The following is a 24,703-nucleotide window of genomic DNA, read 5'->3' on the forward strand; positions in this document are numbered from 1 at the left end:
TGGAGTGATGAGACCAAATTTGAGCTTTTTGGCCACAACCATAAAAGCTTCATTTGGAGAGGAGTCAACAAGGCCTATGATGAAAGGTACACCATTCCTACTGTGAAACACTGAGGTGGATCGCTGATGTTTTGGGGATGTGTGAGCTACAAAGGCACAGGAAATTTGGTCAGAATTGATGGCAAGATGAATGCAGTATGTTATCAAACAGAATGCCTCATTTTCTACTTCTTGATTAGAGTTTGAACACTGCTGGTTTGCATTCTCAGTTCCTTGGATATCTTTTTATATCCCTTTCCTGTTTTATACAGTTCAACTACCTTTTTCCCACAGATCCTTTGACAATTCTTTTTCTTTCCCCATGACTTGTCAGTGCAGCACTGGATGAAAGATGCAAGGGTCTGTCAGGAGTCTAGAAACTCATTGACCTTTTATACACACACACTAATTATAAGCAAACAGATCACAGATGAGGATGGTTACCTTTAATAGCAATTCAAACCCATTTGTGTCAACTTGTGTGCATGTTATCAGGCCAAAATCATCAGGGTATGTAAACTTTTGATCAGCGTCATTTGGGTAGTTTCTGTTGTCATTATGATTTTAAAAAAGTAAACACAGTTGATTGATAATAAATGGTTTCAGCCAAACACTAACCATGAGTGAAAGAAAAGTTTTTGTGTTATCATTCATATTCTCTGAAAAATGGCCAAGAAATCATAAATTCTGCCAGGGTATGTAAACTTATGAGCACAACTGTATATACACATATAAATACATATGTACACATACACACATTAGCAAACAGATCACAGATGAGGATGGTTACCTTTTAATAGCAATTCAAACCCATTTGTGTCAACTTGTGTGCATGTTATCAGGCCAAAATCACCAGGGTATGTAAACTTTTGATCAGCGTCATTTGGGTAGTTTCTGTTGTCATTATGATTCAAAAAGAGTAAACACAGTTAATTGATAATAAATGGCTTCAGCCAAACACTAACCATGAGTGAAAGAAACGTTTTTGTGTTATCATTCATATTCTCTGAAAAATGGCCAAGAAATCATAAATTCTGCCAGGGTATGCAGACTTATGAGCACAACTGTATGTATTTACAGCATACAAAGAAGGGATGATCCGCAACACTTTAAAATCCAATGTTCTTTATTGTAAATCATTTAAAAAGCACAAAGTTCAACGAGGAGGATGAACCACATAAAATCGAATCACATTCACAAGTGGTGTAGCACAGTGCTTACGCGTTTCAGCCTAAGTGGCCGTAGTCATAGCATAAAGTGCTAAGTGTTACACCTGTTTAAAAAGACCAACAACGGCAGTTATTGGTTGAATAAGATACACACCTACTAATGTGAGTCAATGATAATAAACAGTAAAAAGTCTTAATTGCACTCCCCTAAAGAGATTAACACGCACCTAGACAATCCTGCTAGAGACACATTAAGTTATCAAAACAGTATCACTAAGATAGATCTATAAATTTATGAAGCAGTATTGCTGGGCAACATATGTGTTAAAATTAATTAAAGACAGACTACTGTAACTACCTAAATTAACCTATACCTTTTAACATACAAAGATAAATACACCAAATACCTATGTTTATTCTAAACATGTGACCTAGCCCTTTGCAGCATATTTCATCCAAAAAGTGGAAAACGATTAATTACAAAAAATAATGAAATAAAACAAAGGAAATACAAATTTGGGGTTATCACAACATCTTAATATTGTAATATGTATAAAAAATAAATTAAATGAAATAATATAAGATGTTGCTAGATTGTGGAATACCCTACGGAAAACAAGTCCTATAAAGATATCACATATAAGTATATGAGCACCTCTGAGAGACTGGAAATAGACTATGGGTACATAATAATGTAATCATGGACTTAAAATGTATATCAGACTTGATAAGTCATAATTAATGAATATAGAATACAGAGGAAGTTACTCCCAGATATTCATGACATCATATCTGGAATTTAACCCCCTTGGTATCCGAGTACCCAGGGTAAAAATCCAAAAGGCTTCTCACTTAGCCAGTAGGCTGTCAATATCTCCACCTGTTTTGGGTCTACAGACTCTCTCAATTGCATACCATGACAATGACTTAAGTTCACCCTTATGGTAGACACCAAAGTGTTGAACCACTGGAGTGGTAGATCTTGTGATATTGAACGAGGAGAGATGTTCCCTAATTCTTGTATTCACATCTCGAGATGTAAGTCCAACATATTGAATTTTGCAATGTGTACATTCTATCACGTAGATCACATATTTAGAAGTACAGTTCATGCATGAACCAATCTCATAAACTTTTTGTGTCACACTACTAGAAAAGGTGGTTGTAACTCTTACATGATCACAGGGCACTTCTGATGGCCACATTTAAACATGCCCTTATGTCTCAACCAAGAACTTTGTTGGTTCGCTTTATTGGGAAGAAGTGTTGGGGATAAGATTGTACCCAAAGTAGGGCTTTTCCTATAAGAGCACCTTAAACCCTTTTTAACTTTTTCCTCAAGTTTGTCATCCGCTTTTAATAATTGGAAATTATTCCAAATTATGTTACATATCTGTTCATATTGTGCACTATGTCCCGTAACAAAAGTTATTCCTTCAAAATTCTCCTTATTTCTTAATTTCAGTTCCAAAAGACTCTCTCTTGACCTACATGACACTGACTGTCTGGCTTTCTGAATTACTTTATGAGGATATCTCCTCTTTTTAAGTCTGTGTTCGAGATCAAGAGAGAGCCTTTTGAAATCATCACAATCTGAACAGTTCCTTTTAAGCCTGATAAATTCTCCCTTGGCTATGGCTAAAGGAACATGTTTTGGGTGACATCTCGTACCATACAATACTGCATTTCCTGAGATTGGTTTTCTTTAAACAGTTGTTTTAAAGTGAAGGTAAAGTTACCTCTACTTCTATCAAGCATAGCATTAGGGATGCAAAATAAATATGTTTAATTCATCATTTTTAATATTGTTACCTATAGATAAAGTTATCGGCTTTAGAATGGCTCTTCTTACCATCCTCTAATACAACCCGTATATAACTTTTTTTTTCGCTATCGATCATGTTTTTTTATGCTCCAATTGAAATCTCAGCCGTTAGGCGGCCATCCCTCCGCGTCATCCGCCCTTTTAGTCTACGCATGCTCTCTTTAAGTACTTTACTGCTTGCTGATGACAAAGCGCGCTCCCATTTTGCGCATGCGTGTTACTTCCAAGTAAGCATCCTTTCATACATCATCTGCTTGCTACGGAGTGCTTGGATACAGAGAGTATTCATACAATTCTATGTTACCTTTAGAAGCGCAGTTTGAAATAGTGTTTGTCGGTGACCTGCGCAGTGGTTTGCAGCCTCAGCGATTAGCACATGTGCAGTTAGATACTGTAGTGTGAACGCGCATTTCAGAAACAGAGCGGGCGGGACAGCTGAAGTAGTCAGCAAGATAAAAAGATGGAAGTAGTGCTTGGGAGGAGTCGTGAGATAAGCGGTAGGGATTTTGACATATAATTTTGTTTGGAAAATATTGAAGTAAGCAGAAAAAAAACTTAGCGACTAGACTAGTGACATATAGATAAATGCTAGGTTATCTTCCATAATGTCAAACGTTACCTTCACTTTAATTGACCCATCATTCATGCCTTCAAGTGTAAGATCCAAATAATTAATAAACTTGGAATGGTGTTCAAAAGTAAATCCAAGACCAATTTTGTTGTTATTAAGGTAGGAAACAAAGGGATCAATCAGATCCTCAGGGCCTACCCATATAAACAACAAATCATCTATATATCGTTTATACAGCGATATATAGTGTCTGTAAGGGTAACTATCCCGTGGAAAAACTTGAATAAATTTGCAAATGACGGGGCAAATTTAGCCTTCATTGCTGTTCCACGTCTCTGGAGATAGTACACCTCCTCAAACAAAAAGAAATTTTGTAAGTAAAAAGCCCAAAACCTTAATTAGGTACACACTGAAATCTTCAGTGAAATCAGTGTGATGCTCCAGAAAGAAACAGATGGCCTAAAGACCCTTGTTGTGGGGGATGCTTGAATAAAGGGAAATGGCATCCACAGTGAGCCATCTGGAACCTTCTGTCCAATGTAACTCTTTGGTCACTTGCAGGACATGCTTGGTATCTCTGAGATGTGATGGAAGAGAAACTACCAACGGTTGGAGAATGTGGTCGACCCCAATAAGGAGTCTACCCCACTAACAATGGGCCGCCCCTTTATGTTGTCCAGGGATTTATGGACTTTTGGGAGATGATGGAACAGGGGGATCTTAGGATGGTCTGGTAATAGATTGTTCAACGTGCTTCTATCTAGAAACCCCTGTTCCATCCCCTCATCAAGGATTTGTTCCAGTTCTGCTCGAAACATAGGAGTAGGGTCCCTTTTAAGCACAGTGTACTCATCAAGATTAGTAAGCTGCCGTAAACCTTCAGCTATATACTGACCACGATCCATGACTACTGCCATCCCTCCTTTATCTGCTTTCCTAATCACAAGTTCAGTATTCCCTTTTAGTTCCTGTATTGATTTTCTTTAATTTTCATTTAAATTTTGTTTCTGATATGCAATTTGATCTTTTAAAGTTAAGAGGTCCTTTTCTACTCGGTTGTAGAAAGTTTCTACAATATATCCCCTATGGTGTATATGTATTTACAGACATATATACACACATATAAACACATAAATACATATGTACGCATATATAGAAATATATATAAGTGCATTGTAGCCCTTTGCAGTTACGTAGATGAAAATATGAAAAAACATATTTATGCAGTATTCATATTTAATAAAGTGTTATACTGTGTATTTACTGTAAATATTTCACATTTCAATGTTTATATATAAGTTTTAGGTTTTTCCCCACTTTTTTTGCTCCGTTGACTTCTATAGAGGAATACTTTAACGCACACGTTATATTCTAAGTTCAGACTTTTGCGCTTGTCGGGTTAGCGCAAGAACAAAAACAGTTTACTTTCAACTCATAATACGAGTGCAACCTTATAGCGCAGTTAACTCTCTAGTGGGAGCGTTAAATAGAGCTCCACTTGTAATCTGACCCAATATATAGTGAAACCGGGTCATCGGTACGCAATTGTTGGGGGGGGGGGGAATTAGCTTGTTATACCTTTTTTTTTTTTTTTTTTTTTTTCATTTTATTTTAAGGTTGTAGCAGACTGTATGCTCTTGTGAATCACTCATTTTCCTGTCAATCAAAAAGACATTGGATTGAAATCTTTGGGTATTTTTACCTGTGGCCTATACACATTCATTTTTCTTTTCTTTTTTTTTATTTAATAAAACCAGTTATTTTATTTTTATTTAATATCATTATTTTCCCTAGATTTCTGGATTGGCGAAGAGGACATAAAAGTTAATTCCTTTTTAAAATATAATAATGTTTCTTTTAAATATTCTCTCAAAGGGGCTGAAACTTTACAGCCTACTAGTTTTGTAGATCATTTTCTATTATAGGTAATTTTTTTATGTGTCATTTTGCAGCTATAATTTGAAGCAATGCTTTCACTGGTCAGATGGGAATTTGAAAATCAGGTAGTCAGAGTAATTACTATATTTATTATTTTTAAAGCATTGTCCTATTGTGTAACGCAGAATAAGAATTTAACATAGCGATATAGTAATGGTCACATGACTGAGTACATCAGAAGAGCGCAAGTGCTAAAACACTTAAGGCCGATGCTCTAAAGGTCTCTGGGCTGGCGAGATTATTAAAGAATGTTCACCAGTCCTTCTATTTCCCTAGTGTAATGATCTAAAGCTACTTCTTACCCTGAAAACAGTGTGTCTCGTTAAGTAGCGTATACTGCAAAAATAGTTTTTTTCAGAATCGTAAATTTGAATGTAAATTACACAGGTATAAATCATATTAAATAGCATAAATCGTAATTTAAGTACAATGGATATGTAAAAATGACTTAAAAATGTGTACTTAATAAGAACAAAATACAAAGCACAATTGTTTTTTTTTTTTTATTAAAATAGGCGGAACATGGGTGTTCATTGGGCGTATATAAAATTGGGTCTCTAATCCCTTTGTAATTCTGTAAAGATGTTTGCAGTACAGATCTCACAGATTTTTCTTGCAAACTAATAGGTAGCTTGCTTTTCTCAAAATACTTAATACCCTAAAAACACATGCATATAAACATATAGGTGATTGTAAGATGCAGCGTAATGTGATTTTTATTGGCTGCAGGATTTCATTTTTAAAGTGCGCCCACTGCTAGCTTCGCCCTACACAGTGAAGTTTCCCTTTCCAGCGAGTTCCATTACTTTCAATAGGAGACATCTCGCCGCTCGCAAGGACTGCCCACTTTTTATAATAATTCCACCAGGGCAGCCCCTGAGAAAAACCACATCTGATCTGATGAAGTTTAGATCATCAGGAGCAAAGGGCCTGAGGGGAAATCGCCAAGGGGGAAATCATCGCTCTCGTGACTTTCCTTTCTCTTACGCGATTGGTTGCGTTAGAGAAAGAGCGGGCTTTACACCCTCACTTGAGCGCGTAAGGATACATACGGGCAGTGGATCCTGCCCGTATGTAGTGAAGGGCGAGCAGACAACTTCTCAAGTTGAGAAGCCTGTCCGCTCGCTGCTTAGTACATGGGGTCTAAGAGATGTTTATCATGCTATGAAGGGTTCTGTATGTGAAGGAGAGACTCCTGTATTACAGTATAAGGTGTAAAAAAATCATAAAGATGTTGTGGGATTTCTCTCCATGGTGATGAGATTTAGCGCATCAAAGAGAATATTCTCTTCTTGTACCATTGTGTCTGCAGATTGTACCAAGCACGGTAAGTGTGCACATCAGTGGTGTATTTGGTTTTGTGCTCCCAATTAAGCCCCACCCCCGTAAATTTTAGTTTATAATCATTTTGTATATTTCTCACAAGAAGATACCAAGGACACATGCAAGTCTTGTGTGCCCTCACTAGATAACTATGGATCATTTCTTAGTTACAAAATTAAAACATTCGGAAACCCTAGGAGTAGGCTGCTCCCAATAAAATCTGCTGCCCTAGGCACATACCTAGTTGGCCTAGGTCAGGAAACACCTGTTGGTGAACTAGTGACTATTTTAAAACCAGTTCCAGCTTGATATAGTAAAGAGGAGTTGTTATTAATCTATCTCAACTCAAATAAAAATGGGTCTTTAAAATTTGGATAACAAAGAGTAGATCCAGCCAGAATTAGCTTTTGTTGTGCCATCTCTGCCAGCTGGGATTTATTTTCCCCTGAACAGACTGCGAAGAAACACTACGTGGGCACTGGCAGACAGGCTGGCCAAGGTCCAGTGTTGCATTTGTATACAGACCCTTAAGTGCTTCAAATGTCAGCAGCACAGAATGAAGAAAGCAGCATATGAAAACGAGAGGTTCCTTCTGTGCCAACAACATAATATAAACATTGTGATTCGCTTTCCTTGTAAATAAAGTCATTTAGAGATGTCTGTAGCAGTACATGACACTCTGATGTTCCCACGTGATGCCCTGTAAAGTAAATCAGTACAAATGTCTGCATTATCTTAATGTCAGATGAACAAAGTCTGTAGCACTGGAATAGAGACAAGATTATATAAAGCGGGGGGGGGGGCAGCTGGTGGCCCCTGGGAAAAAGGAGAGCTAAGAATGTGAGCCATAGTTTTTGTGGCCCCAGTAAAACCAAGGGCTTTGGGGGTTTCTGGTGGGTGGGCACAACTCAAAAGACAGAGGGTACCTTGTCACCATTCCTATTCCCGGCTCTGTGAAACTGGATGTTTTTAGAAAACATATTATTTGTGTATCTGATAGTCATACATTTATATGTGGCTTTTAAGGCTTTTAAAATATTGCTCTGCGTGCCCATGTGTTAGGAGGTTTTCCATCACTGATGAATAATAGAATACAGAAATATTTATCATCTATCTGTCTGTCTGTGTGCACGGCACTCTATTTAGTTAAGAAGTGGGTCAAACGGTAACACTTGGGGATAACTTCCAAAAGATCAAGATCATCTGGAGTTTATTTCAGTTTGGAATTTAATTCTTTTTGCATTATACTTGTATTAGCTAAAATATGTTTCTAGTAGAAAATACATTGTTTGTTTTTGGGGGCATACATACATATGCTGCATATACCCCATGCACTCAGAGAGCCAGTGGTTGTTATCACTGACACAATACACATCGCTGCTGGCTCTCTGAAAGGACTATTAAACAGTGCAATACATGGCCTAAGCAAAACAAATATATCTATTTTAAACATATTGGGCCAGATTACAAGTGGAGCACAGAATTATCGTGCATTACAAGTGGCTGGTAATCGCTATCACGAGCTCGCGTAGCAATTAGCGCTTATAAAATTAACCAGAGATCAGATCTCTGGTTAATTTTATAAATCTGCCCAAAATACAAGCGCAACCCAGGTGCTGAAGCAAAAATGGGCCAGGTCCCAAGCTTTGCATTCCTGCTTTTCAATAAACATAGCAAGAGAACAAAGAAAATTGATAATAGTAGTAAATTAGAAAGTTGGTTTAGTATCCCTTTAATTTCAATTGCCAATTACACGAAAAATGGCACAAAATTGATAAATAGTTTGTAATTAAAAATATTAATATTTTATAACGATCTTTTTATTGCTGTAAACTTTTTTTTTTTGACTGTGTCATATACCTTGAACAGGTGCAATGTTGTGATGGGCGTGCAGCAGCGCGCATGTGCTGCATTTGTGCATATACCTTTGAAACAGTAATAGCTGTTAGTACTAGAAGAAGTTTTGCTAATAAACGTGTATTGCAAAAAATGTTTCTATTGAAATCCGAAATGAACATCATAAACTTTTCCGTTTTATCTATCGTGTCCCTTGAAACAAGCGATTGGACCTTTTTTCTTTTCTTTTAGAATGCTAGATACATATTTCTGAAGGCATATTTAAGTATGGCATTGCTATGTTCTTTATGGCGCAAGGCTACTTGATATAAACATATTTTCATCATCTTTGACACTGTAACCGAATATGATAAAGCAAGAAGCAAAGGGATAAAAACACAAAATTGCGCATTCTTTCCAAATTCAGACGATTAAAACATTTTTTATCAGAAATTAGAAAAATAACTGGTGTCTTTCTAAAGGGAAAAGAAATCACAAAACTCTTTTTTTTTTCAAATCTATGTTTTGATCTTAGTACATAAAACCAAAAGATAGAATTGTCTCATTACTGCTATCCGTTAACGCTAAGTTTTCATTGCTTTCAAGTATCACAGCCCCCTGCTTGGTCTCAAGGGGTTAATCTGACAGCAGCTCTGCGCAGTCTGCGTGCGAGAAGAATAAAGCTACCAGCTCTTCCTCTTTGCTTGTGAATTGGAAGTCTTTTAACGTGAAAGACAAAGCCTGGACTGAATTCATCAGTGGAGCTTGTCGTTTGTATTGGAGCCTGCAAGCACCTAATCTTCCTTGTCGAAGAGACGCGTGCGGCGGCAGCAGCTGGCTGGATAAAGCTGCGCTACCCACATTCCCCCCTTTAATTGAGCAAACATAAAGGAAAAGATTATTAAAAGACTTGTCTAATGCTAGGGAAATGGAAGACAGAAGGTTATAAATATGCTAATTGCGTTCCTATAGACTCCAGGCTGATATTCAGCTTCATGGTCTCACCTGCGTTAGACTTATTCTTTCATTATATCAGGTAGAAAAAGCGCCGTAACAAGACACATGCCTATTTGTGTTTCACACGTCTACGTTTATGCTAATTCGCCTCTTTCTTTTTTATTTTCTAGGTATCATTTAGCCTATTATATAAAAATAGGGAAGGGTACAAAAAAAAAAGGAAAATCATTTTAAAGGGCCACAAAACCCAAAATGTTTCTTTTATCATTCATATAGACCATACAGTTTTAAACAAATTTCTAATTTACTTCTATTATCCAATTTTGCTTCATTCTCTTGGTATTCTTTATTGAAGGGGCAGCAATGCAGTACTGGGAGCTAGCTAAACACATCTGGTTAACTAATGACAAGTTGCATTTATGTGCAGCCACCAATCGGCAGCTAGCTCCTGGGCCTAACTAGGTTATGCTTTTCAACTAAGGATACCAAGAGAATGAAGCAAATTAGATAGTACAAGGAAATTGAAAAGCTGTTTAAAATCACATGATCTGTCTGAATCATGAAAGAAAAAATGTGGGTTTCATGTCCCTTTAACGTCTTATAAGGCAGAATCTGGAACCACGTGTCATGGTCAAGATTAAAATTATGCAGAAAATTTGTAAGATTTTTATAATCCAAGTATTGCTTTATATTGTGCTGGGACTAAGTAGTCCTGGAAAAATACATTTATGTCTCTTTAAACATGCAACATTAGATGTATTGGCTATTACATTTATAATTCTAGAATTATAAATATTTCTCTATTCATTCTAAATAGTTCATTTCCTTAAAATGTGAATTCTTACAAATGATCTGTTAAAACCTTTACATGGGTTAAGCACATAGTCATCTGCAAACAATTGTGCAATAGTAAAAAAAAATCCAATTATTTTTTCCCTTTTACAGTTAGTTGCAAGATTTTCCTGAGCAAGCTAAAAATCTTTCTGTAAGTCTTCCATGAAACTCTGCAAATCAATCTTAAAAGTCACTTTTTATATTAAAGGGAGTTGAAACCCCAAAAAATGTCTTTCATGATTCAGATAGAGCTAGCGATTTTTAGCAACTTTCTAATTTACTTCTATTATCAATTTTTCTTCATTCTCTTGGTATCTTTGGTTGAAAAAGCAGGGACTTAAGCTTAGGAGCCGGCCCATTTCTGGAACACTATATGGCAGCAGTTTTGCAAGAAGGTTATCCATTTACAAGAGCACTAGAGGGCAGCACTATTTCCTGTCATGTAGCGCTTCAGATGCTACCTAGGTGTCTCTTCATCACAGAATATCATGGGAATGTAAATCAAGTAAATTGGAAACTTATTAAAAATGTTATTCTCTGTATGAATCACAAAATTCATTTTTCTGGGTTTTTTATCCCTTTAAATAATCTATTAGACCTTGGGGACATTGGGGCAAACAGAAGCTAAAACAAAGCTGAGATTTTCCTGTTTTACAATAAAGATCCAGAAAAAATTATCTTTTCCTGTACACATAATTTTCAGTGAATTTAACATCAATCTAATCCGTAGAAATCAGAAGGGAGAAATGTTTTACAACCAGCCTTGTAAAAAAAGGAAGTTACTCTTCAAGTATTATAATAAAAAAGGAAATGAAAAAAAGGCAATAAAAGGATTAAATTGTGCAGGCTAGATAAACGCAATACTGTTGTTGGAATGAAAACAGTAAAAAGTCTATAAAATTCTGTACTAATAAAGAGCAAATTATTTTACTAATGTTGTTTTGTCAATATAAACAATCAGTTTACTAAAAGGGACAGTAATCGTGGAATAAATTAAATGTAATATGCATAGTGTGTGCATTAAAGATTCTGGGGTGCTATAAATTAATCTTGTAGCTGCGAGATTAAAATAAAACGTAAGCTTTGCAAAGCTCTACTAGACAGTTCCTCTGGCAGTCTGCAGTCCCCCCACTATGTCCACAGTGGGCGGTACAGCCAATGGGAAGGCTTCTATATACACCGTATCCTCCTATTACGTGCTCTCTGTAATATTTGGGCAGCTTCTACAAGCGGTCATGTTGCGCAGGCAGCCTGACTCCGGAGCATGCAGAATGGGGCAGGTGGTCGTCTTATCAGTGGCTGTACGACGTACTGCTAACTTTGAGGAATTCTTTTTGAAGGCAATATCCTTTTAAATTTGCAACTACAGGATTCATTTCCAGTTCACTATATTTAATTTATTCCATGTTTGCTGTCTATTTTTATTAATATTCATTTCTGTCGACCACAATTTTTAAATTGGTATGCTTCATGCGTACTCTTGCTTGTTTGATGGCTGAAAATGATAAAAAAAAAAAAAATCCCCACCTCAAAAAAATAAAATAAAAAAAGGTTATAATTTTCAATTGTAATATCCTTTTTGAAATGAAAAGGTTGGCAGATGTAATTTCCTGTTACTTTGTAAGAAAAACATCCTTCAATATCCATCTAGACCTGTCTGGGACACCATTGGGTAACAATTTTATTTTGTACTTTAGTTAGATGTGAGAATTTTTATTTATTTTTTACAAATATTTTGAGATCAGCCCTAAATAAAACCTTTGCTAGTTCTTATAACATTTTAATAATCTTGTGCTTATGTCAAAGAGATGGTGAACTAAATTAGCAGCCAATCAACAGCTAGTGAGTGCATCACGCCTCCTGAGGCTACCTAGGTATGCTTTTTTTTAACAAGGATACATTTTTTTGCATTTGCCATTAACCCTTTGGTGATTTGTAATCTTTTATAGTTCAGTTTGTTTTAACCTTGGCCTAGGCTCAACAGCATTGTGCTAAAGTGTGTGTAGAAACGACTTCTAGATGCTTTAAAGGGATAGTCTAGTCCAGTGATTTTTAACCTTTTTTTTTGCCCTGGCACACTTTTTTACATTAAAAAATCCTGTGGCACACCACCATCCCAAATTTTTTTTAAAAATCACACATTGTAGCCTAATACAGCATATATATATACATACATACACACAAACACACACATACTGTATGTATTGTGCTGTTATGCCATGCCTCCTACAAACTACCCCTGCACTGGGAGTAAAAAACAAGCAAAGTTTAAAAAATATGTCACACTGTTGTCAGTCTGCCGTGGCACACCTGAGGATCTCTCACGGCACACTAATGTGCCACGGCACACTGGTTGAAAAACACTGGTCTAGTCAAAATTAAACTTTCATGATTCAGATATAGCAGCAATTTTAAGCAACTTTCTAATTTACTCCTATTATCAATTTTTCTTTGTTCCTTTGGTATCTTCATTTGAAAAAGCAAGAATGTAAGCTTAGGAGCCGGACAATTTTTGGTTCAGAACCTGGGTAGCGCTTGCTCATTGGTGCCTAAATGTAGCCATATAATTTTGACTAGACTATCCCTTTAACTAGAAATATCTGTTACACTATGTAAGCGTAACTCTAAGGGGCGCTAGAAAAAATATATAATTTTTAAAAATGTAATTAAAAAAAAAAGGCCAACCAAGGCCTAATATAAATATAGATGTATTACAACAATCTGTAGGATAATACTGAAGTATAGTAAAAACAATAAACACTATAAAAAATAATATAAAATGATCAGATAATAATGTATAAAGACAAAATAATAATGACAATTACAGAAAAAATGAGACATGGACTCTCATCAAATGTGATGTGATGAGATCAATATAAACAGAAAATGCAGCTTAAAACAATATATAATAAATAAATAGTATTAAGTCTCTAATAAGTTCTTATCTGTATATGATATTGATGCTCAGACAGTCCCAAGATTAGGAGGGCACTTCAGAGGTTTATTAGTCCTCCTGGGTAGCACATATATTAGATTCTCCCTTAGATCCAGAAGTCAGCTCCTTGTCATAAAACCAGTCTGGGTAGATACTCTCTCTGTGCAAAGAAAATCACAAAGACAAGGGCGCCTCCTCGTGTGATACAGTTTGGACAAATGTAAAAATAGGTGAATACAGATTTTATACTCACAAGTAAAGCAGCACTCTGTTGTGCTTATAGAGGCAGACTGGGAGTTCACAATGTCCCAATTCACTGACCAAGGCAGTGCAACAAATCACTCCAGGGTAGGTTTCAATCAAGCTCAGGCTCTCAGCAAAGAGTTAAAATACCATAGTTTAATGGTGCAGTAAAATACAATATAAAATGTCACAAATGTGACCGTAACAATGAACACCTTTTTTTACATTTGTCAAAACTATATCACACGAGGAGGCGCCCTTAAGGGTCTTTGTGATTTCCTTTGCACAGAGAGTATTTATCCCTTTAACTAAACCAATCCACAACTAACGTGGAAATTCTTTTATAAAAAGACCTTGTTTGTTCTCCCTTCCCAGGTAATTCTTGCAGAGAGGAAGGGCACGGATGAGCTGTACGCCATCAAGATCCTGAAGAAAGATGTAGTAATTCAAGACGACGACGTTGAATGTACAATGGTGGAGAAAAGAGTGTTGGCCGTAGCTGAGAAGCCGCCATTCCTGACGCAACTCCACTCCTGCTTCCAGACCATGGTGAGGAGCGTCAGACCGTAAAGTTACAATCAAACTCTCACGATTCAGATAGAGCAAAACAACAGCAAAACTTACCAAAGGGTTTACCTTTCAACTAAGGAGACCAAGAGAAAGAAGCACTTTTATAATACAATTCGACTGGTACATGTTTGCTGTTTTTATGGTTTAAATAGAGCGTGCAATAATAAAAAAAAAACTTTCAAATTTACTTCTAATATCAAATCAGTTTTGTTCTCTTGGTATCCTTTGCTAAAGACTAAACCTAGGTAGGCTCAGAGGAGCATGCATGTGTTTTTAGTATTCTATGGCAGCAGTGTAAGCTACAATATATAATATTACTACAGTGAATGCTAGACACATGAACACTCCTGAGCGCCTCTGAGCCTACCTAGGTTTAGTCTTCAGTAAAGGATACCAAGAGAACAAAACTGATTTGATATTAGAAGTAAATTGGAAAGTTTTTTTATTGCACGCTCTATTTAAACCAGGAAAGTTTCATTTCTTTCATGTAATTAGCAAGAGTCCATGAGCTAGTGACGTATGGGATATACATTCCTACCAGGAGGGGCAAAGTTTCCCAAACCTCAAAATGCCTATAAATACACCCCTCACCACACCCACAATTCAGTTTTTACAAACTTTGCCTCCTATGGAGGTGGTGAAGTAAGTTTGTGCTAGATTCTACGTTGATATGCGCTCCGCAGCAAGTTGGAGCCCTGTTTTCCTCTCAGCGTGCAGTGAATGTCAGAGGGATGTGAGGAGAGTATTGCCTATTTGAATGCAGTGATCTCCTTCTACGGGGTCTATTTAATAGGTTCTCTGTTATCGGTCGTAGAGATTCATCTCTTACCTCCCTTTTCAGATCGACAATATACTCTTATTTATATACCATTACCTCTGCTGATTTTCGTTTCAGTACTGGTTTGGCTTTCTACAAACATGTAGATGAGTGTCCTGGGGTAAGTAAATCTTATTTTCTGTGACACTCTAAGCTATGGTTGGGCACTTTATTTATAAAGTTCTAAATATATGTATTCAAACATTTATTTGCCTTGACTCAGGATGTTCAACTTTCCTTATTTTCAGACAGTCAGTTTCATATTTGGGATAATGCATTTGAATCAATTTTTTTCTTACCTTAAAATTTGACTCTTTTTTCCCTGTGGGCTGTTAGGCTCGCGGGGGCTGAAAATGCTTCATTTTATTGCGTCATTCTTGGCGCGGACTTTTTTGGCGCAAAAAATCTTTTTTGTTTCCGGCGTCATACGTGTCGCCGGAAGTTGCGTCATTTTTTGACGTCTTTTTGCGCCAAAAATGTTGGCTTTCCGGATGTGGCGTCATTTTTGGCGCCAAAAAGCATTTAGGCGCCAAATAATGTGGGCGTCTTATTTGGCGCCAAAAAATATGGGCGTCGCTTTTGTCTCCACATTATTTCAGTCTCATTTTTTCTTTGCTTCTGGTTACTAGAAGCTTGTTTATTGGCATTTTTTCCCATTCCTGAAACTGTCATTTAAGGAATTTGATCAATTTTGCTTTATATGTTGTTTTTTCTCTTACATATTGCAAGATGTCTCACGTTGCATCTGAGTCAGAAGATACTTCAGGAAAATCGCTGTCTAGTGCTGGAACTACCAAAGCTAAGTGTATCTGCTGTAAACTTTTGGTAGCTATTCCTCCGGCTGTTGTTTGTATTAATTGTCATGACAAACTTGTTAAAGCAGATAATATTTCCTTTAGTAATGTACCATTGCCTGTTGCAGTTCCTTCAACATCTAAGGTGCAGAATGTTCCTGATAACATAAGAGATTTTGTTTCTGAATCCATCAAGAAGGCTATGTCTGTTATTTCTCCTTCTAGTAAACATAAAAAATCTTTTAAAACTTCTCTCTCTACAGATGAATTTTTAAATGAACATCATCATTCTGATTCTGATGACTCTTCTGGTTCAGAGGATTCTGTCTCAGAGATTGATGCTGATAAATCTTCATATTTATTTAAAATGGAATTTATTCGTTCTTTACTTAAAGAAGTACTAATTGCTTTAGAAATTGAGGATTCTGGTCCTCTTGATACTAATTCTAAACGTTTAGATAAGGTATTTAAATCTCCTGTGGTTATTCCAGAAGTTTTTCCTGTTCCTAATGCTATTTCTGAAGTAATTTCCAGAGAATGGGATAAATTGGGTAATTCATTTACTCCTTCTAAACGTTTTAAGCAATTATATCCTGTGCCGTCTGACAGATTAGAATTTTGGGACAAAATCCCTAAAGTCGATGGGGCTATTTCTACCCTTGCTAAACGTACTACTATTCCTACATCGGATGGTACTTTGTTTAAAGATCCTTTAGATAGGAAAATTGAATCCTTTCTAAGAAAAGCTTATCTGTGTTCAGGTAATCTTCTTAGACCTGCTATATCATTGGCTGATGTTGCTGCAGCTTCAACTTTTTGGTTGGAGACTTTAGCGCAACAAGTAACAGATCATGATTCTCATAATATTATTATTCTTCTTCAGCATGCTAATAATTTTATCTGTGATGCCATCTTTGATATTATCAGAGTTGATGTCAGGTTTATGTCTCTAGCTATTCTAGCTAGAAGAGCTTTATGGCTTAAAACTTGGAATGCTGATATGGCTTCTAAATCAACTCTACTTTCCATTTCTTTCCAGGGTAACAAATTATTTGGTTCTCAGTTGGATTCTATTATCTCAACTGTTACTGGTGGGAAAGGAACTTTTTTACCACAAGATAAAAAATCTAAGGGTAAAAACAGGGCTAATAATCGTTTTCGTTCCTTTCGTTTCAACAAAGAACAAAAGCCTGATCCTTCATCCTCAGGAGCAGTTTCAGTTTGGAAACCATCTCCAGTCTGGAATAAATCCAAGCCTTCTAGAAAGGCAAAGCCTGCTTCTAAGTCCACATGAAGGTGCGGCCCTCATTCCAGCTCAGCTGGTAGGGGGCAGGTTACGTTTTTTCAAAGAAATTTGGATCAATTCTGTTCACAATCTTTGGATTCAGAACATTGTTTCAGAAGGGTACAGAATTGGTTTCAAGATGAGACCTCCTGCAAAGAGATTTTTTCTTTCCCGTGTCCCAGTAAATCCAGTGAAAGCTCAAGCATTTCTGAATTGTGTTTCAGATCTAGAGTTGGCTGGAGTAATTATGCCAGTTCCAGTTCTGGAACAGGGGATGGGGTTTTATTCAAATCTCTTCATTGTACCAAAGAAGGAGAATTCCTTCAGACCAGTTCTGGATCTAAAAATATTGAATCATTATGTAAGGATACCAACATTCAAAATGGTAACTGTAAGGACTATCTTGCCTTTTGTTCAGCAAGGGCATTATATGTCCACAATAGATTTACAGGATGCATATCTGCATATTCCGATTCATCCAGATCATTATCAGTTCCTGAGATTCTCTTTTCTGGACAAGCATTACCAGTTTGTGGCTCTGCCGTTTGGCCTAGCTACAGCTCCAAGAATTTTTACAAAGGTTCTCGGTGCCCTTCTGTCTGTAATCAGAGAACAGGGTATTGTGGTATTTCCTTATTTGGACGATATCTTGGTACTTGCTCAGTCTTTACATTTAGCAGAATCTCATACGAATCGACTTGTGTTGTTTCTTCAAGATCATGGTTGGAGGATCAATTCACCAAAAAGTTCATTGATTCCTCAGACAAGGGTAACCTTTCTGGGTTTCCAGATAGATTCAGTGTCCATGACTCTGTCTTTAACAGACAAGAGACGTCTAAAATTGATTTCGGCTTGTCGAAACCTTCAGTCACAATCATTCCCTTCGGTAGCCTTATGCATGGAAATTCTAGGTCTTATGACTGCTGCATCGGACGCGATCCCCTTTGCTCGTTTTCACATGCGACCTCTTCAGCTCTGTATGCTGAATCAATGGTGCAAGGATTACACAAAGATATCTCAATTAATATCTTTAAAACCGATTGTACGACACTCTCTAACGTGGTGGACAGATCACCATCGTTTGATTCAGGGGGCTTCTTTTGTGCTTCCGACCTGGACTGTAATTTCAACAGATGCAAGTCTCACAGGTTGGGGAGCTGTGTGGGGATCTCTGATAGCACAAGGAGTTTGGGAATCTCAGGAGGTGAGATTACCGATCAATATTTTGGAACTCTGTGCAATTTTCAGAGCTCTTCAGTTTTGGCCTCTTCTGAAGAGAGAATCGTTCATTTGTTTTCAGACAGACAATGTCACTACTGTGGCATACATCAATCATCAAGGAGGGACTCACAGTCCTCTGGCTATGAAAGAAGTATCTCGAATTCTGGTTTGGGCGGAATCCAGCTCCTGTCTAATATCTGCGGTTCATATCCCAGGTATAGACAATTGGGAAGCGGATTATCTCAGTCGCCAAACGTTGCATCCGGGCGAATGGTCTCTTCACCCAGAGGTATTTCTTCAGATTGTTCAAATGTGGGAGCTTCCAGAAATAGATCTGATGGCGTCTCATCTAAACAAGAAACTTCCCAGGTATCTGTCCAGATCCCGGGATCCTCAGGCGGAAGCAGTGGATGCATTATCACTTCCTTGGAAGTATCATCCTGCTTATATCTTTCCGCCTCTAGTTCTTCTTCCAAGAGTAATCTCCAAGATTCTGAAGGAATGCTCGTTTGTTCTGCTGGTAGCTCCGGCATGGCCTCACAGGTTTTGGTATGCGGATCTTGTCCGGATGGCCTCTTGCCATCCGTGGACTCTTCCGCTACGACCAGACCTTCTGTCGCAAGGTCCTTTTTTCCATCAGGATCTCAAATCCTTAAATTTAAAGGTATGGAGATTGAACGCTTGATTCTTGGTCAAAGAGGTTTCTCTGACTCTGTGATTAATACTATGTTACAGGCTCGTAAATCTGTATCCAGAGAGATATATTATAGAGTCTGGAAGACTTATATTTCTTGGTGTCTTTCTCATCATTTTTCTTGGCATTCTTTTAGAATTCCGAGAATTTTACAGTTTCTTCAGGATGGTTTAGATAAAGGTTTATCCGCAAGTTCTTTGAAAGGACAAATCTCTGCTCTTTCTGTTCTTTTTCACAGAAAGATTGCTAATCTTCCCGATATTCATTGTTTTGTACAAGCTTTGGTTCGTATAAAACCTGTCATTAAGTCAATTTCTCCTCCTTGGAGTTTGAATTTGGTTCTGGGGGCTCTTCAAGCTCCTCCGTTTGAACCTATGCATTCATTGGACATTAAATTACTTTCTTGGAAAGTTTTGTTCCTTTTGGCAATCTCTTCTGCCAGAAGAGTTTCTGAATTATCTGCTCTTTCTTGTGAGTCTCCTTTTCTGATTTTTCATCAGGATAAGGCAGTGTTGCGAACTTCTTTTGAATTTTTACCTAAAGTTGTGAATTCTAACAACATTAGTAGAGAAATTGTGGTTCCTTCATTATGTCCTAATCCTAAGAATTCTAAGGAGAAATCATTGCATTCTTTGGATGTTGTTAGAGCTTTGAAATATTATGTTGAAGCTACTAAGTCTTTCCGAAAGACTTCTAGTTTATTTGTTATCTTTTCCGGTTCTAGAAAAGGCCAGAAAGCTTCTGCCATTTCTTTGGCATCTTGGTTGAAATCTTTAATTCATCTTGCCTATGTTGAGTCGGGTAAAACTCCGCCTCAAAGGATTACAGCTCATTCTACTAGGTCAGTTTCTACTTCCTGGGCGTTTAGGAATGAAGCTTCGATTGATCAGATTTGCAAAGCAGCAACTTGGTCCTCTTTGCATACTTTTACTAAATTCTACCATTTTGATGTATTTTCTTCTTCTGAAACAGTTTTTGGTAGAAAAGTACTTCAGGCAGCGGTTTCAGTTTGAATCTTCTGCTTATGTTTTTCATTAAACTTTATTTTGGGTGTGGATTATTTTCAGCAGGAATTGGCTGTCTTTATTTTTATCCCTCCCTCTCTAGTGACTCTTGCGTGGAAAGATCCACATCTTGGGTAATCATTATCCCATACGTCACTAGCTCATGGACTCTTGCTAATTACATGAAAGAAAACATAATTTATGTAAGAACTTACCTGATAAATTCATTTCTTTCATATTAGCAAGAATCCATGAGGCCCGCCCTTTTTTTGGGGTGGTTATGATTTTTGTATAAAGCACAATTATTCCAATTCCTTATTTTATATGCTTTCACACTTTTTTATCACCCCACTTCTTGAGGGGTGTATTTATAGGCATTTTGAGGTTTGGGAAACTTTGCCCCTCCTGGTAGGAATGTATATCCCATACGTCACTAGCTCATGGACTCTTGCTAATATGAAAGAAATTAATTTATCAGGTAAGTTCTTACATAAATTATGTTTTTTGACTTTACTGTCACTTTAGCAGCAGACTTGTGGGGAGGGGGTTACCAAACAGCTTGCGATAGGTTGATTCAATTGGATCTGTTCCCTTCATTATGTAAAACTGATGCTGGTTTTTTTTTAGGACCGCTTATATTTTGTCATGGAGTTTGTGAACGGTGGAGATCTCATGTATCAGATTCAGCAGGTGGGACGGTTCAAGGAGCCACATGCAGTGTAAGTAATGACTTTGGGTTCCATAAACTCTCCATCAGGAACCCCCTACCTTACCCCATAAAAACATTACTCAGAACAATATGTGAGTATTGTACTGACTCATTGTCAAGGTGTCTGTCTTGCTTTCAGAATAGAACTCCAGGAGAAGATTTCTGATAACATCTATTCACTTTCAGAATCTTATGACTTTCATCTCCATCCAGGAGGGATATAGCATTTGTTAACATTCTGTTTTAATGCCTGATTTTCTAAAGCTCTCTGTCTGGTGAGATTCTATAAGCTGCTTTGTGGGAATTGCGAGGCACATCAGACATTGTTTTAATTAAACACAGTTTTTATTTTGGGAACTGTGTATCTCACTAATATGAGACACTTACTTTACAGTATAATGCTCAGTAAAATAGGCTGATGATTTCTGACATGCAGTTTCTCACACTTGTGTGCACTCTCGTTCTCACCTACCTTAACCCCTTAATTACCACAGCACTTTTCCATTTTCTGTCCGTTTTTACATTTCTGCGGTGTTTGTGTTTAGCTGTAATTTTCCTCTTACTCATTTACTGTACCCACACATATTATATACTGTTTTTCTCGTCATTAAATGGACTTTCTAAAGATACCATTATTTTCATCATATCTTATAATTTACTATAAAAAATTTTTATAAAATATGAGGAAAAAATTGAAAAAAACCACACTTTTTCTAACTTTGACCCCTAAAATCTGTTACACATCTACAACCACCAAAAAACACTGTGCTAAATAGTTTCTAAATTTTGTCCTGAGTTTAGAAATACCCAATGTTTACATGTTCTTTGCTTTTTTTGCAAGTTATAGGGCCATAAATACAAATAGCACTTTGCTATTTCCAAACCATTATTTTTCAAAATTAGCGCTAGTTACATTAGAACACTAATATCTTTCAGGAATCTCTGAATATCCATTGACATGTATATATTTTTTTTAGTAGACATCCCAAAGTATTCATCTAGGCCCTTTTTGGTATATTTCATGCCACCATTTCACCGCCAAATGCGATTAAATACAAAAAATCGTTCACTTTTTTACTAATTTTTTCACAAACTTTTGGTTTCTCACTGAAATTATTTACAAACAGCTTGTGCAATTATGGCTTAAATGGTTGTAAATGCTTCTCTGGGATCCCCTTTGTTCAGAAATAGCAGACATATATGGCTTTGGCTTTGCTTTTTAGTAATTAGAAGGCTGCTAAATGCCACTGCGCACTACACGTGTATTATGCCCAGCAGTGAAAGGGTTAATTATGGAGCATGTAGGGAGCTTTTAGGGATACTTTTAGCTTTAGTGTAGTGTAGTAGACAACCCCAAGTATTGATCTAGGCCAATTTTGGTATATTTAATGCCACCATTTCACGGCCAAATGCGATCAAATTAAAAAAAACATAAAATTTTTCACAATTTTAGGTTTCTCACTGAAATCATTTACAAACAGCTTGTGCAATTATGGCACAAATGCTTGTAAATGCTTCTCTGGGATCCCCTTTGTTCAGAAATAGCAGAAATATATGGCTTTGGCGTTGCTTTTTGGTAATAAGAAGACCGCCAAATGCCGCTGCATTTCACACGTGTATTATGGCTAGCAGTGAAGGGGTTAATTATGTAGCTTGCAGGGTTAATTTTAGCTTTAGTGTAGAGCTCAGCCTCCCACCTGAAACATGAGACCCCCTGATCCCTTCCAAACAGCTCTCTTCCCTCCCCCACCCCACAATTGTCCCGCCATCTTAAGTACTGGCAGAAACTCTGCCAGTACTAAAATAAAAGCTATATTTGGGCTTTTTTGTTGTTGTTTTTTGGCATATCTACATATGCTGCTGTGTAGGATCCCCCCTTAGTCCCCAACCTCACTGATCCCCCACCAAACAGCTCTCTAACCCTCCCCCTCTGCCTTAATGGGCGCCATCTTGGGTACTGGCAGCTGTCTGCCAGTACCCAGTTTAGCAACAAATGTGCCTTTTTTTTTTTTTTTTAAAAAAATGCCCTTTTCTGTAGTGTAGCTTCCCCCCCCCCCAAGACCAACCCCCCACCCCTTCCTGATCCCTTAGATGTTTATTTCAAAATTTAAAAATATATTTTTTTTAACTTTTAACAATTTTATTTTTCTGTAGTGTAGCGGTTCCCTCACGCTCCCGCCCCGTGCACGCGCCCGCCCGCCGCCCCTCGTGCACGCGCGCGCTCCCGAGCGCGCTCCCGCCTGTTCCGCCCCCGATCCCGCCCCCCTTCCCTCCACTCGGCACATCGATGGCCGCCCACCCGCCTCCCAGACTTGCTCCCACCCACCAACGATACCGGCCACCGATGGCCAAGGGGGGTTATTGCAGGATGCCTCCATATCGAGGCATCACTGCAATAACCGGAAAGCAGCTGGAAGCGAGCAGGATCGCTTCCAGCTGCTTTCCAGACCAAGGACGTACGCCACACGTCCTCGGTCATTAACTGTCTTTTTTTTGAGGACGTGTGGCGTACGTCCTTGGTCATTAAGGGGTTAAATACAGAATAGGGGTTTCCAGGAATGCATCTTTGACTGTGTTTTAACCAATTGGAGGGAGTTATAAACATGGTAAAATAAGGGAATTTATTTTAAAATACACACACATACACACTTGTACATATACATACACACACAAACTGTATATACACACATACACGCACACTTGTACCCATACATACACACACAAACTGTATATACACACATACACACACATACTTGTACCCATACATACACACACAAACTGTATATACACACATACACTTGTACCCATACATACACACAAAAACTGCATATACACACATGCGCACACACACACACTTGTACCCATACATACACACACATACACTTGTACCCATACATACACACACAAACTGTATATACACACATACACACACACACACTTGTACCCATACATACACACACAAACTGTATATACACACATACACTTGTACCCATACATACACACACAAACTGTATATACACACATGCGCACACACACTTGTACCCATACATACACACACAAACAGTATATGTACCCATACATACACACACGCAAACTGTATATACACACATACACACACAAACTGTATATACACACATACACTTGTACCCATACATACACACACAAACTGTATATACACATACACACACACACTTGTACCCATAAATACACACACAAACAGTATATGTACCCATATATACATACACAAACTGTATATACACACACATACACACACACACTTGTACCCATAAATACACACACAAACAATATATGTACCCATATATACATACACAAACTGTATATACACACACATACACACACACACTTGTACCCATAAATACACACACAAACTGTATATACACACAGACTTGTACCCATACAGACACACACACAAACTGTATATATACACACATACACACACACTTGTACCCATACAGACACACACAAACTGTATATACACACATAAACACACACTTGTACCCATACATACACACACAAACTGTATATACACACATACACACACACTTGTACCCATACAGACACACACAAACTGTATATATACACAGATACACACAAACTGTATAGTATTTAGTCAGCCACCAATTGTGTAAGTTCTCCCACTTAAGAAGATGAGAGAGGCCTGTAATTGTCATCATAGGTATACCTCAACTATGAGAGACAAAATATGGAAACAAATCCAGACGATCACATTGTCTGATTTGGAAAGAATTTATTTGCATATTATGGTGGAAAATAAGTATTTGGTCACTCAAAAACAAGCAAGATTTCTGGCTCTCACAGACCTGTATCTTCTTCTTTAAGAGGCTCCTCTGTCCTCCACTCATTACCTGTATTAATGGCACCTGTTTGAACTTGTTATCAGTATAAAAGACACCTGTC

General features: G+C 37.5%; 1 protein-coding gene across 1 annotated transcript in view; it reads left to right on the forward strand.

Annotated features, from left to right (window-relative positions):
- The window catches only part of PRKCB (protein kinase C beta), a 440,365-nt gene that overhangs the window by 339,428 nt on the left and 76,234 nt on the right, over window positions 1-24,703 (forward strand). Inside the window, 2 exon segments of the mRNA XM_053694189.1 lie at window positions 14,046-14,219; window positions 20,683-20,774. Of these exon segments, the coding sequence (XP_053550164.1) occupies window positions 14,046-14,219; window positions 20,683-20,774 (266 nt within the window).

The sequence above is a fragment of the Bombina bombina genome, chromosome 11 (genome assembly GCF_027579735.1).
Source record: "Bombina bombina isolate aBomBom1 chromosome 11, aBomBom1.pri, whole genome shotgun sequence".
Taxonomy (NCBI): Eukaryota; Metazoa; Chordata; class Amphibia; order Anura; family Bombinatoridae; genus Bombina; species Bombina bombina.